Raw genomic sequence first — 16230 nt, 5'->3', positions numbered from 1 at the left:
AAGTAGGCTTTGAATTGTCCCATATCCGTTGGGGAAATTAAATCAGGAGGACCCCTCCCACTGTTACTCAATTAACCTGGAAGCCATGATATACCTTGTTCAGAAGTGGTGACCCATCATATGCCATTGGATAGTGATCATAGGAAGAAATGAGTATGCACTCAAATACAACTGAGTTAATGTTGCATCTAAACTCGTCAGTCACCGTTTAATGGCCTTGGGTCTTCCTCCAGGCATGCCCCAATCACTTTGTGGGGTACCAGGATGATTTAACCACTATGACTAGCCCTCGAGAAAACCTGGTCATCTCCAAAAGTTAAATGGTTGTCTTCGGGCAGCCTAGCAAAGTGAAATCGTAAACTTAGCTGGCAAAAACGTAATTGAAGAAACCTCATCTTTTTTTCGACTTGTGCACTCTGGAGTAGCAGGCCAACAGAGATTGTGCTGGTGATGGTTCTACTGCTTGATGAATATTATCATTTCATTCCTTTAGATCTAATGCTGGATGATGTAATGCTGGACAGCTCAGCCAGTGCAGTAGAAGGTACTGGGAAGTCTTACGTCTCGTCTGAGTTCAGTGGCAGTGTTGTGTAACTAACTGCTGTCCGATTTTGATGTGAGACGTCCCACTAAACTGTGTGTGAAGTCTTGTTTGTTTACTTCATTGCACACGTATTCCATTTTTGGCTGCCGTGAAGCAGATTTTTTTCACAGTATAAATATCTGTAAAATCTTAATTTATTGGCATGCCATTTGTCTCTATTTTGTATTTGTATTGAGTGTTAATTTGATCATCAAATCACGGTTTGACGGATGTTTATCAGAGTTAAAAAAAACAGACATGTTGCTCGATTGATAAACCAGAAAACGTACAACTCATTATACTAGTGACTAAAGTTTCAGGCATTTATTGTGGTGTCTTGGATTAGAATAGTTCAAGATCTCTTTAGAAGAAGCCGAAATTGTATACCAAGCTAATGCCTGCAGCAGTATAGTAGACTGGTTAGCAGCCAGGATAGCTTGTCCTAGGACGCTTAGCTGTAATAAATTGACAAGGTACACTGCGCATTCAGTTCTGTTATATTCAGCCCTGCTTTTTCATTTTCTGTTTACTGAGTACAAATGTACTCTTCATTTTTCAGCCTGAAGTTTTAGTTTTTTTTTCTGGTTTATTTGTTAATAACTTAAGCGAAAAACCACGAAAATAGCTCAAACCCCTTAAAGACTTGTGCACCCTAATGCCACAGTGGACAATTGTAATTCTCTGTAGATAAAAATATTTTAACTCCATTTGAAAAGAGGAATTGTTACTACTGTAGCACGTGCGGTAGAAGAGGCTTAGCTACAGAAAATGCTTTTGTTCCTGAAGCAAGTGTGGTGCTTTGTCATGGAAAGGCACTATAAACATTGTAAATATTCTACATATTACACTTTCCTATTGGAGGGAAATCAGAAGTGCGATCAAGGGTTTTTTAACGTAACTCGGTGAGATGGTGATTTTTCAGTTGTGGAGGCACCTTAAATGTGCTTGCATCCATAAGTAGGAAAAATGTTTCAGTTACCAAGAGATGAATCACACTTGCAAGGCTTGTTGTTGAAGGGTAACGAGTAGAAAGATTTAACGACCACTCATAGGTAGTATCACTCTGTCAGTCAAATTGCATTTATTTAGCCCCCTTTTGGAGACAACAATATACAATAGCAAAATACATCAAATAAGGAAGACAGGTTAGTGAGCACGTAAAATAAAATATAACTGAGTAGTGAAATAGTGGCCTTAAATATCTTAAAAACGTTTTATTATTTTTCTAACCATCTTTATTAGAGTTTTTAGCATTACCATCACAATATATATGCCAGCCATGCCGGCAAAATAAACCTATTGATACCAGCAGAACTCTCACCGCAATCCCTGAAAATCACGTTACACTTTTCCTAATCAATCGGGAGATGCAAGTTCTTTAGTGAAACAAACATAGAATAATTCAAACAATAAGCCAGTTGTGCAGCAGTCGTGTCCTGTACATTCCAAGGTGGTAGAGTCCCTCCTCTCAGTCCATTCATGAGCCCCGCGGAATCACCTCCCCAATACAACAATAGCCATCGCCCAGTATGTACAAACACATGATCTGCAGTCTTGTTACGCTCACCACCTCATCAATCGCTGGACACTTCTCTATAAAGAAAGACAAACCAAGGCATTTTAGCAGTGTTCTCATTCTTGTACATCAAGGTCCTTCAGAGGTGTCTGCAAGGCATCTACAAACCCATTCCAATCCACTGCAATGAGTCTTCTACGTAGTCCCCACGCTTCCTCCCGCCTCAATGCCTCTACCTTCGCTGTTCCTCACTTAAGAGACACAGCACTGCAGAATCCCATCCCAGGCAGTACTCTAGCTTTCCAATGCATGGCGATCAATCTGCAAGCCACCAGCATCTCCAAGTATATAAAGCATGAGACAGCACCTCAGTGTGCCTTAACATATAGTCCAATAGGCCACTAGCCATAGTGGGTAGATCACTGCAACCCATGAGATTGGTGAGTTTGTTTGTGACCTTCAGACAGGCATAGTTCTCTGGCGACCAGACAATTTCAAAACATACGTGCCCTATCTGCCTCAGGTCCATGCACCAGGGGTAGGTCGGCGAGTATCCCAGAAAGATCCTGTGGAGTTTTGCCAGTGTGAGGTAAGCCCTGTGTAAAATATTATGGTGAATGTAATGGAAACTGGTGTTGCGGGATACCTTCCACGGGTATAAGAGCCCTGTCCCATTCCTTTTGTGTAAATTGTCTGCCTATGTTCTCCTGCCAGCCCACTGGAAGTGTCATTAGGGGATCTTGTGATAAATGTGAAAGGGCTCAGGTCAGCCACGTTATTAGCCAACGGTCACCCCCCATAGTGTGCATTGTGTGTATGAGTGAGTGCTGATCTGGTTCCGCATCAGTGATTTGCCACAGCCATCTGATGTCACCCATCAGCCGGCCATAGGACCATGCCGTCTTGCAGCAGCTCAAAAGGGACCAATTCACCATCCCGGAACAGGTCTCCGAGGGTTCCCACCCCAGCCGCCTCCCATATCGCCAGTTCTTCCTCTCAAGCAGCTCTTTAAATGGTCTGATAGAACCTAAGCGAGTCCCAGGTGCGTACTGAGGCATATTTGGCATGAGATATATAGACTCCTCTGAAAGCTACTGCTGGCCATTCATAACAAGACACTGGCCTGCTGGGGGAGCACTCCGTGTGGGAGGAAAGCTTCCAACACCCATTGTTGCCGATGGGAGCCAGGGAGCAGTCCCAGCTCCTCCACACACTTGAAAGCCATCTACAGGGTTGCAAAATTGCAATTACGCTGCCAAGGCCTCCCCTCTCCACCGTGAGCTGCATCTTGAACAGTATTATACTTCGCCTGCCTTCCCCAAGAAGCCCCCCAGGATTGAATGTAAAATACGAAAGTTGCTGTGAATGATGGTTACAGGGGGGTTGTGGAATTAGTAAACAAGATGAGGCAGTATCAACATTTTTGGCAGGGCTAGCTTACCCTGCACACAGAGTGCCAGCGTACTCCAGAACTCAGTCTGCAGGCGGAGGAAGGCAATGGTTTTCACGAGGTTGCCATCTATTAGGGCACAAGTGGTGTGATAAATGTTGATGCTCAGGTTCCAAAAGGTGTGTGATTCCCAGCAGAGGGGATGTGTGTCGACCACAAATTGTTGGTTGCGGAGAGCATTCCCAGTGAACCGGAAACAAACAAATTTTCAATCAGTTTTCCCCCAGCTGGTGCTTAACTCCGCCAATATGTCAGTTACCTCATCAAGGCCCTCCCGTATGTGCCACACACAGATCAATATGTTGTCTACATATAGCGAGATCACATGCATTGTCCCCTCAAATGATATACCTCAGTCTTGGCCCTTCTGCCTAAGCCTCTGTGCCAACTGCTCTATCACCAGGGCAAACAGCAACATGGAGAGGGGGCATCCATTGATATATGTAAGGAGAATGTGATTCAGACCCTGTATTCCATTGCTACAAAAGGGGACATTCGTGTTGTTTATCGGGAACACCACTCCAAGTCCCTACTACTGCCATGAGAGGCTGCTCGTAAGCTCCCAATACAAATATGGTTATTTTAATACAGTTTTAGAGGCCATATTTAAATATGGCTGTATCTTTCCCTATAATGCTTTGCTTCAAATAACAAACAACTTCTCAATGTAGTGCAGTGCAATTTATCCAATTTAACCAATTTAAAGCAAGTGGTGAGAATTAGAGCCTGAATTACGGTTTGGTGGTTGGGGTTACTCCATCACAAACGCCAAACTCTAAAAAAGGTGCTTAGTCTTTTTACAGCAAGTTTCAAGTGGTTATATTTTTAAGTATTTAAGTAATCAAGGGAACTTCAAACGTAGTGAATGCTTCTATCAAGTTAACTTTAACAACACATTTTTTTATTTTTTTTTAATCCAAAATCAATTCATCTTTTAAAAACCACCCCCGGGCGCCCGTTCTACAGTGCTGACGATTAACCCCATGCCGCACTGCAGCAGCCCAGAACAAAACATAAGCACTCAGAATCCCAAATTCTAGCCACAGAACTTGAACTAGTGTGGTAGTTGCAACTTTAAGAAAAGAGAAAAAACGTTTATCCCCTTTTGATTTTTGTACCAGTGGCCAGTATTTAAAAGGGATATATTCTATCATATAGGACAGACTTGAGGGATTTTAGGGCATATAAATATTTATCAAATGTTTAAAAAGCCTTTTAGCAACAGATTTATAAAATGTGTTAATTGCTCCACTATGGATTGGGACTTTCAAGCCATTATGTGCAAAACATAATTTTGTATCTACGTTCTGTAAGAAACTTCTTCCAGTGTTAAGCATAAAGTTTCTGGCAAATCACTTTTCTCCTAATTTCCAACAAAACATTGATGCTTTTTTCTTTCAGAGAAAACAAGAATTACGCATTTTTACGCATTTTTAAAATGTTTCTCTGTATATTTATATGTTTATACAGTGCATTAAAATGTCTTTGTAGGCCAATGAGAGTGAAATCTAATAAAACAACATAAATAAGTGAGTGCATGTAAAACTTCCCAGCCTTAGGTATTAGAAACAGATTCTTACCACCACTCCGACTCTGGAAATCAATGAGGTGGCTCGATGAGAAACCCAAGTTTTAAAATTTGAGACCAGAGGAAGGATATTCACCCATTAATAGAGTGGAAAGAACATCCAAACAGAGCTGCAGTCCGCCAGCAGTCATGACCTCAATTTAGCCAGCATTAAAATAAAGCTGGCGGGCATTGGTTTTTAGGTCAGTTTTAACCATTATTGAAGTTGATTATTTTTAAAGACCTGTGCATGCCTATGACCAAGGAAGGAAAAACTATGATCCTATTGGGCTTTAGCTTCTGGATTAATGAGGTAATTGCATTGTGATTAATCTATGTGAGACTTTGGAGGGCTTTCAGCTCAGTGGTTTTACCACATGAGAATGAACATGTTTTGGACTGGCTCTTGACTTACAAACTTACTATGAGCAATGTGCTTCTGCAAGCAACTGGGGCCCAGATTTAAGAGGGCTTAGCGCCCCCTTGTGCCACATTAGCGTCTTTTTTTTTCTCTAATGTGGCCCAACAAGGCCAAAATCGCTGCACCAGGTTTACAATGTGGTGCAATGCATGCATTGCGCTAATTTTTTAACTCCTTGTGCCACATTATGCCTGCACAAGGCATAATGTATGCAAGGGTGGCGTTCCCCTGTTAGGGGGGTTAAAAAAAATGAGGCAATGAAATTTAAAAGATTTCTTTGCACCATTTATTGTGGCATTTTTATTGCCCTGCATACAGCAGGCGTTAAAAGGAGGCACACCCTTGCTTTCAAATGTACTTTCAGGATTAGCGTCAACATTTTTGATGTTAATCTTGAAAAGCACTAAACTAGTGTCAAATTGTTTTACCTTACTTCCCTAACTACCGCCATGGTGCGCCATATCTTAAATATGGTGCACACATGGTGGTGTTAGGGGAGCGCTAATGGACGCAAGAACAGTGACGCTGCATTGGATGCGGCCCCACTTTTCTTAAATTCGGCCCTCTGTTGTTTATCCTAGGAATTGTGAGAGAATGTATTAGAAGCTTTCAGACAACAAGAAAAGACTGTTGAGAAAGGAATCCCCCATGCTGTTAATCTCCAGATGGTATTCTAACATTGACTCACTGATACTCCTAAATTCCATACGGTATTCTAGATAACATTGACGCAGTTAAGGTATACAGAACTACATTTTCTAAACCACATTACAGCTGCCTTATTCTTGAATTGAGAGAAATAAGAAATTGTGAGTGTCAAAAAGCATGGTGAAAATCCATTACAGGTCACCATAAGTTTACTACTTTTCGGTATTCACAAACTGCACTTTTGTAGTAACTTACACTTTTGTAGTAAGTCCAACACTACACATGGTCACCCACTGGTACTGCAGCATCCTCCCATAGGAATTAATAGAGGGCTATTGCCTATTGGGTTTTATGTTAAATCCCTGCCACTATTATTTTCTATGGGAGGGTGTTGCTCTATCATTGATTGGCTAAGGGTAGTGCTGGACTTATTACAAAAGTGTAAGTTGCTACAAAAGTGTAAATGACTACAAAAGTGCAGTTTGTGAATACCAAAAAGTAGTAAACTTACTCAAAAGTGTATACTTACTCAAAAGTGCAGCATATGAATCAGGTCCAGAACTTCTCTGCATGTTTGTACACATTCTGAGCCTCAGCATCTTTTTCAAATCTGACTTGTAATAAACTGATTTAAATATCTTTTTTGATAAAAATATCTATTGCTTTTTGGGTGTGTTTCATTTTGCCCTAGCATTCAAATAATATTCTTCATGTTTACAAACACCCTACTTCTTTCACATGAAAGAGCAACACACCAAGGATTTAAGCATTTTATGGAAAGGGTAATAGTGTGGCTATGTATTATAAGTAACCCTGCCGAACAACATCATAAAGATATTGCAAGTCACCACAGAGTTCCATGAGCTTGTAAAGAAACTCCGCTTTAGGACCTGTTCCTCTTCATAGCCACGGAACTCCTCTGTGGTTGCAATATCCTTATAAGGGGGTATTTTATTCCTTTTATAAATAGTCCGACGAATAAAAATTTACTATTTATTGATATTTTGCACTTTGGCCTTCATTTCTTCTTTCAAATTCGCATCTTACAATTGTAAACTCTGAGTACAATCCTATCATCTGCCAGATGTCATGATCTTTTCTTTCCACCTTTTGCGCATTCAGTTGTTTGAGCAGCGACCCAAATTGTTGGACTTCTCTGCCCTTAGCAGTTAGAATTAAAATTTTCTGGAGGTTTTATTTGCAAACAGATTGTCTGTATTTCCCAAGAATTTGTCACTTTTTGTTTCCTGTGAGAGAAAACAGTGATTTAATGTGAAAACCAGCATGGACTTTCCTTCACGATAGTTGCAAGATACTTGACCTAAATGTGTTAAGTGCGGTCAGTAAACTTGCCACGCTCTATGGGTTGGGGCAGAGTCTCTTAGTATGGTTTCATTTCAAAATGTTCCTGATCTGCTTTCAAATCTCTGCTTTTGCAGCCCTAAAGCAATGCAAAGTCCATGTGAAGATACGGCAGTGGTTGCTTTAGAACAGTGGTTCCCAAACTATGGTCCGGGAACCCATGGGGGTCCACAAAGCCTCGTCAGGGGTCGGTCACTGCTTAGAAAATTAAATAATATTATCAGATTAGTAAAAGCTATATAAATCAAGTGGCTAAATGTACAACAGAACATTTTAAAAGGTACTGTAAATGTCAAGGAATTTGAAATTGTGTTCTCTGGCTTCCAGTGATGACTCAGTTGTGGGGGTCCCTGGATTCCAATAATGATCCAGTGGGGGTCCACAGAAGTCAAAAAGTTGGGAACCACTGCTTTAGAATGACTGAACGGCATGGTGAGAATGATACAATGCCATATATAATGGATTCTGATGTAATATATAATATTTAGACTGCCAGTCCCCATCAAAGAAAGATAAGTCAAGCCGTTACTGGGGCACTCCTGCAATATAGGAAGTTTAAAACTCTCAATGCAATGCAAAAAACTCTCTTGCACGCTCTATATATATAAGAATAGATAGATAGATAGATAGATAGATAGATAGATAGATAGATAGATAGATAGATAGATAGATAGATAGAGAGATAGATGGCTATACATGGGGGCTGGCATGTATGCTTATATTGTGTGTTTGTATTATTGTAGATGCATAACATTGCACTGAAATGCTATCTAATCTCTTTTTCTTGCTCACAGAAAATGTAACAACTGCAGTTTCGTTATAGCAGATTTTAAATTTCTATTATTGACTAAAATATCATTTCATTGCGTATAATAAAGGGCTTTGAAGAGTGCCATGGCATTTCTTGAAAAAAAATCATATATTCATTGACTGACGCGTTCTATTTGAATAATACATTATTCGTACTGATGGCTCTGTTAAGGGCATCATTTGTACTGCCTCATGATGATAAGTTGGTCCCTGCTTTATTTTGGGTACTATCTAAAGGGAAAAAAACTAGAAACACAGGAGGGAAGTCATAATAAAATGATCATCAAACATATTTAAGCCATAAAACCTACGTTTGAAAAGAAGTCTTGCAAAAAGCATTTCACCCCATAAATGCTGGAAATACCAATCAGCTTCTTGCAAGGACAGAAGTAAATACACTAGTAGGAGTGTGTGCTCTGGTGTTTTTAGGAAAGAGGAGACAGATAATGAAAATTTGCAGCTACAAGCTTTTGAAGACCCTTCATCTAAATTCAGCCTGCAAGACCGCCAGATGATTAAGGCTCTTAACAATATCAAAGAACCTCTGTGGAAATTGTAGCAAGTAAGAGAAAGGTTATTGGAATAAAGCATTGGTAAAATCTTTATTACATAGGTGTAATCTTACCTAAACCCTAATTAATGAATTTTGCTAGTTTGTTTTCTCCCCTTCTTGTTTTTTTATATACTTTTCGCCCACAGGAAACTAGTATGTGCAGAATACGTCTTGAGTTGCAACCTTCCCCACTTTTTACTAGAAGCTGTTAAGAAAATACCTTGAGCAAGTTTCTTGTTTGATTTTTATGTATATTTATGCGGATGAGAGTATAAACATATCTGGTGTTAATACATGAGGTAAAATGTATGCACATTTCACATCAATTAAACCAAGAAAAAATGTCCTCAGACTAGTCTTTTAGTGGTACATACAATAGCACAAGAAGGGGCGTAGCTTGGTTGTTAGAAATGGAGGGGTGTGAGCTTCGAAACCAGTCTGAGCAGTGGCAGCAGTGTGGGCTGCCGCAGAAAGCTGGTAGGAGCAATGATGGGGTCCTCTAAGGAGTCTCCAGAGTGCACGGACTCATACAACCAATACTTCCAGTACAAAATACAATGCTTAGACTAAGTGTAAACTCTTTGTATGTATACTGTACAGTGCAGCACACATACAAAGTCTGAAAAGAAGTAGAAATATAAGCATTTCTCCTATTTGAAATGGGTGTTATTTTTTTATGCAAAACTCTGTCTACTGTTTTTAGTAAATAGGGTTTTTCATAAAAAACCATGGACTATTGAAATGGGTGTTATTCTTTTATGCAAAACTCTGTCTACTGTTTTTAGTAAATAGGAGTTTGCATCAAAAACCATGGATGGTTGCATTGGAATGTCTATTTGAAATGGGTGTTATTTTTTTATGCAAAACTCTGTCTACTGTTTTTTAGTAAATAGGGTTTTGCATCAAAAACCATGGATGGTTGCATTGGGATGCCTATTCACCAAACATGGAACGCCTCGTTGTTGCTAAGTAACGCACAGCAGCACTATATGCTTTTTTGCATTACTTTCAAGTGAATTTCAGGTGCACAACCAGTTTTGCGCTGGAAAGTAATTAGGGGGAAAAAATGGTGTTGATGTGTATCACTTTTGTGACACAAACACAGCAGAACAAATCTTAGTAAGTGTACCTTATAATGTTAAAATACATTATATAACAGGCATAGACATAAAGGCATAAGGGGCAGTGGAATGGGAGAGTAATGCGAATTGGTAGGCATACTAAGTGACAGAAAAAACTGTATTTTGTGAAAATAAGTTACCAACATTTTTTATTCTTTTTCTAAACAGAGAGAGAAGAGTGTGTGTGGTCATATTTAGTCTGTTTGTGTAAAAATTCCTGGTGAAATCCGACAGATACCGCACCATTCCCGATTGAAAGCACCAAATACCCAACTATTTATCACAAAATACCTCTGTCAGGGGGGATGTAACACCGCAACTCCCCCCCTCCCTTGAAGCTACGCCCCTGAGAACCGGGGTAGAGGTCAACATGTCTGTTCGTGGTGCAGCTGACTCCTTTTGATGGGTAGCTAGTGTTCTTGGCAGAGTGAAACAACATTAAAAAAACTGAATGGCGGGAGTGTTTTAAATAAATGATAGTATGTTTTACTCAGTTCTAAAACTATGAATGCCAAACTCAATCAAAAGTCAAATCCAGACCGGTTATTGAGGTATTAACAAACAATAGTGCATACTATACATTTAATTTAAGTTTATTTACATATGTTATGATCAAAAAGTTCACCCTTTTCTAAGTTCACACCAAATCTGGATTGTAGAACAGTATCAAACCAAAATTCTTATTACAGAGAACAGCAGTATTATCTAAAGCACTGGAAATTAAGTAACAAGTAACTTTAGTTCCAATTCATACATGCCAACATGCCAATTTCAGGGGAGAGAAAAGACAATATTGGCCTTATTTTAGCTGGTTTTGGCTTAAAAAAGTCAGTGCCAGCCACGCAACTAGCGAGTAAACTTCACTAAATACTTTTAGATAAACAGATGAGATTATGTACTGTTTGGCCGTCAGCCACACAAATAGCAAAGAACCTCGCCATTTACCTGGACTGCGGCTAAATAGCAAACATTGTGTACTGTTAACCAGCAGTGTCAAGTAGCAAACACACTTCACTATTTCACCAGCCAGTGGCTAAATAGCAAATGTTGTGCACTTTATGTCCAGCAGCTGTCCAGATAGCAATGAAGCTTCATTATTTACCTGGTGGCTAACTAATTAGCAGACAGTATACAAAGTTTGGCCAGCGTCCATGCAAACAGTAGAGAACTTCACTATTTACCTGGCTACTGTCTAAACAGTCGAAATGATGCATTATTGTGCCTAGCACAGATTTCAACGGGCACATACGTTTATGTTGAACTGCCAACCAGGGATGAACACAATTGGGACCAATCTCCTTATGCAAGTTATTGCTAAAAGTAGCTTAAATGCAATTTTCACTCAAACAGAACTAACAGATCGTCCTAAAGGACTCAATAGCCATCAAAGAGAATGTTTTAACGTTTCCAACCTAATCTGGAGAACATGGCACAGAATGCCACTCAATTGTACTAACTGCCAAGACAGAGAATGAAGGAGGGCCATGGAACTGCTATGTACTTCAGAAATGCTCTTGCTCCTTTATGCATACCTGAAGAGGTGACTAATGAAAAGGTGATTCAATCACTTGCTGGACGAGGTGAAGCTGTTTACTATTTTACAGCTATGTACTCACTCCCACTCACAAAGCCTTGATGTACTATAGTGTTACCAAAGGGCTCCATGTTATCAGTACACCTCTTTTTCTGCCCTGACTTTTCAGTCAATCAATAAGTGCATTTGGAATAAGTATTTATAGTCTTATTGTAAAATCAAAGGCCAGAATTGGAAAAGGTATATCCCGTTGACGAAATGCCATCTAATATATAGGGTGATCTTTCAAAATAGAAAACATTACATGAGGCCCATATGCAACTCCTCAATGCAGTTTATTTGAGAGGCATTGTTCTAATCTCATGATTGAAGAAAGAGTTATAGCTTTAAAATAATAGAATATATGCACCCAGCCAAATAGTACTCCGTGCTTTTGGCAGATACCCTTATAGCTATGTTAAGCAAGTAAATATTAAATATGACTAAATTACTGCATAGTTGGCAGTGGCTTTATCACTCGAGTCTAATTCCTTTAAAAAGAAGTGTCAGAAACAGTGGATCAAGAACATATCTTGCAGAGTTTGATTTCCAAGTATGTGGTTCTTATAAGACAGCCTCTATGCATTGTCTTTATAGAACTGTTGACACAGTTGAAGTTCCAAACTTGTTGGCATTGATTATTCTCTTGTTAAACACTTTGGCCCTCATTTTGAGTTTGATGGGCGGAAAAGGCCATCCTCCAAACTCCCGTGGTCTGGTCACTGCCAATGCGGTGACCTTTCTGCGGCCCCTATTACAAGTTTCCCACTGGGTCAGCGGGCAGAAACAGAGATTCTGCCCACTCGCCCAGAGGGAAACAGCCCTCAACATTGATGCCGGCTCGTAATCGTTCAGGCGGCAATGTTGTGGTGCATAGGGTGCATCAGCACCCATCCCGCTTAGCAGACAGTGAAAAGCTTGGCGGGGCAGTCCATGGGGACCCCTGCACTGCCCATGGCAAGTGCACGGGCAGTGCAAGGGCCCCCATGGGGCTCCCTGTACCCCATTTCCTCCCGCTTTTACATGGCGGTGCAACCGACATGTGAAAGCTGGGGGGGAGGGGAGTCGTAATCCCCAGGGTGGCGCTGCATGTAGCGCTCACCTGGCAGATTAGGACTGCTGGCATCGCCAGCCCTTCCAGTGTAGGGAAACTGGCAGTGCCGGTGGTTCGACCGTGGCACTTTTATCATGGTCATAATGCAGCGGTCTGACCGCCGCCATAGCTGTCAGACCACCGATTTGGTGGCAGTCAGACCGCCACTGCGAGGCTGGTGGTCCTAGAACTGCAAGACTCGTAATGAGGGCCTATATGAGTTTTAACCAATAGTGAATCACTGACTTCAAACACCCAATACTCAAACTACAGAGCCAAACGGCACAGCTACATAGGAGTACTGCACTGAGTCTCAGCACCTCTTATATTTTCTGCGTGCAAATAACAGACATCCAGTCTTTCAACAGGCCCTTTTCTATGTCCCATAGACCAACAATGAAACAATTCTTCAACCTCTATGCCAATGTTGTGATACTTGTGGTATTTACAAAAAAGTATATTGGGGAATCTTACTGAAACTTTTGGAATGTTATCAGAATAATCATCACAAGAGGTTGAGGCTGAGGGAGTAAAATATTGTGAATATTTAATAAATTACCTCATTGCACTCCCAAAATCAGAATTCTAATTAAATTAATGGGATGAACGACTTCTGTATGGCATAGAAAAGCAAGACTATTCTACCAGGTCAGTTATTCTGATCAACTCTTTGTGTTCCCCTCACAAGGAATTAATAATGTATGCCCTCTCCAAATAAACTTTTGCTTTTCTGGCTGTTGGGGCCCTAATGAAAGGGGGACACCCAAATTGCACACAATCTGGGTGAGATTGGCTACTTGCTCATCAACCTAGGCTATACGGTGATAGGTCCTAGTAGCTCAGATTATTATTACATGTATCAAGATTTACAACCTGTGTCACTTTGGTGGGATTGGCTGTTGGCTTTCCAAATACACAAACTGTGGATTCTTGCCTTCCTCATGGACAGAAGGTCTGTATGTGTGGGTTACTGATACTCAGTAAATGGTGGGGGATATTGGAGCCAACTTACGTGCTGCACGTTTGTGGGCCTCCCTTAGCAGGCCATCTAAGTGCATGGTGGGCATGCTATTCTGCACATGCTGCTTCTTAAACCCACCACCCTGAAACCAGTTTTAGTTGGTAGATGAGGAGAAAGCTGCCAACATATTCCCTTCATCATATTGGGTTTCCTTCTACTCTACTGAAACCCACTTATCTTCCACTTACTATGCAGTTATTAATCTCCGAGGCTACGACTACAGATTGAGAGGTCTGTCTGGCATGAAATCAACAAAAAAAGTAAGTGGTCCATACTAGTCTGACTAGTGATTCTTGGCTTAAGAATCCAAGAAAAGTTGGAAAACAAAAAAAGATGCACTACATCAGGAATTGTACTACCCAGGCCACTTCTGGTCATCAGGTAAAGAGCAACCCTGTTTTTTTAGGAATGGTTGATATGGTGTGGCCTATGTGAGAAGCACTGGATATCATGCATGAGAGTTGAACACGTGTGGCAATCATTTAATTGCAAAATTATTGTAGTGCCTAAGCATGAAGTGAAGAAGAGAGTTTTATGAGAAACAGAGTTGCATTTAGACATTACTATATTTTCATGGTTCCTATATGAAAAGAATTAGGTACCGTGTGTGAGTTTCAGAGGAATGCACCAATCATGTGACAACAGTCTTGCATGTGTGCTTATGTATGTTGTTTGGCAGAAAAGTATAAGACAGAGAGCCTTCAACAGCAGGAAGTGGTATTACCTCTCTTACAATACCCTCCCTATGACTCAGGCACAGTATAAACATAAACAGAATGTGCTGGGTAGTAAAGTAGCCTGGTCCAAAACCATGTATTGCTTACTTATCTCACAGTGACTGACTTATTTGTTCCCCCAGTTCCTTTCCCTTTATTATGGCCATCAATATTAGATAACAAAACAATGAGAAGGCTTTCTTTAAAAAAACGTTGAGGGTAAAATGGCTGCTCTCCAAGTATTAAGCTATTTATGCAACATATTCAACTTGAATTCTTGGGGAAGAACTTTGGAAGTATTAAATAGGGTGATGGGACTTTCATATATCCAACTACAGCGTCAACAGTTCTTGAACAGATAATGTTCGAAAGTAGAAGCAACACTTTTAAAAATATTTATTGTTAATACTGTATTCACAAGCACATTTGACATACACAACTTACTGGACTTTAAAGAAAATATGTAAATGCAAGTCCTTATTTAAATTTGGTAGACATATTTAAATTGGTCCAATTTCTGAGGAAATGTTCTCCCAGAACCAGAGCTCAGAACTTAACAGTCAATAAACAAACACAATAATGTGTTGTATAAATAAAGTATTCTAGTCTCACAGCAAAATGAAATACTGCACAGTGTATATAGAAATGTAGATACTGGGTTGTAATGTCATCTTTGAATTTAAGTGAAGTGCCACACCCTCTACAGCACTCTTTTCCAGTTCTACAAGTTCTCCTAATGTCTGCCGTCTTTCATATCAAATATGAATATAGTCATTGATTGAGAGGCTAATGCGTAGATCAGTTAAATGGTTTCTCCTTCTATGAATTCACATTGACAAAGTTTATGGTTCTTAAAAGCAAATTTGCCTCTGCACATTCAGTTTCTCAATCTTCATGTCTCGGCCTCATTTTACCAGTTTGATGAAGTTGTTGATCTTGCTGCATTGGCAGGCGCATTCTGTGAACTTGCGCTTGCCATGGTGACTTTGATGATGTGGGAACTTGAAAACAGTCTCACTTGGCACATTACCATGGCAGATCTGCATGGTGGGTGCTCGTCGTCAGCAGGTGTGGCCTTCCAGACTGGATGCAGATGGGTGGTTGGTATCAACAGTTGCGTACCCTGGGATGGACCTCCAGTGGGTGTTCTTTTTCAGTATTTGAGGCCGCCCAAGATTGATTAGAGCTTTTGCATCTGTGGCGACAATGGCTCCTCTTGAATGGCAGCCTCAACACCAGCCAGTGTCAAACCAACCTTTTAGCACACACCATGATGTTGCTCTTTAGTTGAATGTCCTGGAGCAGTTCACTATGAGAACTGCTCAGTGAAACTGAGAGACCCATCAACACACGGGTTGATGCCTAGCTTTGCTACCTCTGGCAGTCAGTTTCGTTTGGGTAACTTGCCAGGAACATACTGGGCTTCTGCTCATGGAAGTGTTTCCTCCTGTTGGGCCAGGCAGTCTTCTTGCCTCTTTGAGAAGGCAGGCAGGCACTAGGCAAGATCAAGATAGGTACTAGAAGGGACCATCAGCTCCTCCAGCAAGAAGTGGAGACTTCAGGGGATGTCTTCTCACCTCTGAGAGACTGGCTGTCATGCATTACAGGCATCAGTCAAGGTCACATGCAGCTTTCAGAGTACTCTCCAGAACCCTACCTTCCTTAGTCATGAAGAACTTGAATTTGAACAAAAGGGGGTAATTTAGGTCCCTCTGACAACTGTCAAAGCCTGACAAGAGTCTTACCTGGTAAGGCAACAATAGGGTGAAGCTTTGCAGGTAGATGGCAGTTTTACT

At 40.7% G+C, this 16230-nt stretch overlaps 1 protein-coding gene across 2 annotated transcripts in view; it reads left to right on the top strand.

Annotated features, from left to right (window-relative positions):
• Positions 1 to 16230, top strand: part of CACNA1G (calcium voltage-gated channel subunit alpha1 G) — a 1194479-nt gene that overhangs the window by 978719 nt on the left and 199530 nt on the right. For both annotated transcript variants that reach the window (XM_069200048.1, XM_069200049.1), the window contains exon 26: positions 494 to 544. In XM_069200048.1, coding sequence (XP_069056149.1) covers positions 494 to 544 — 51 coding nt within the window. The remainder of the gene's footprint in view (positions 1 to 493; positions 545 to 16230) is intronic.

This window comes from Pleurodeles waltl, chromosome 7, assembly GCF_031143425.1.
Source record: "Pleurodeles waltl isolate 20211129_DDA chromosome 7, aPleWal1.hap1.20221129, whole genome shotgun sequence".
In the NCBI taxonomy this organism is placed as follows: Eukaryota; Metazoa; Chordata; class Amphibia; order Caudata; family Salamandridae; genus Pleurodeles; species Pleurodeles waltl.
The sequence above is the reverse complement of the archived record's forward strand: the minus strand, read 5'-3'. Positions and strand labels throughout refer to the sequence as shown.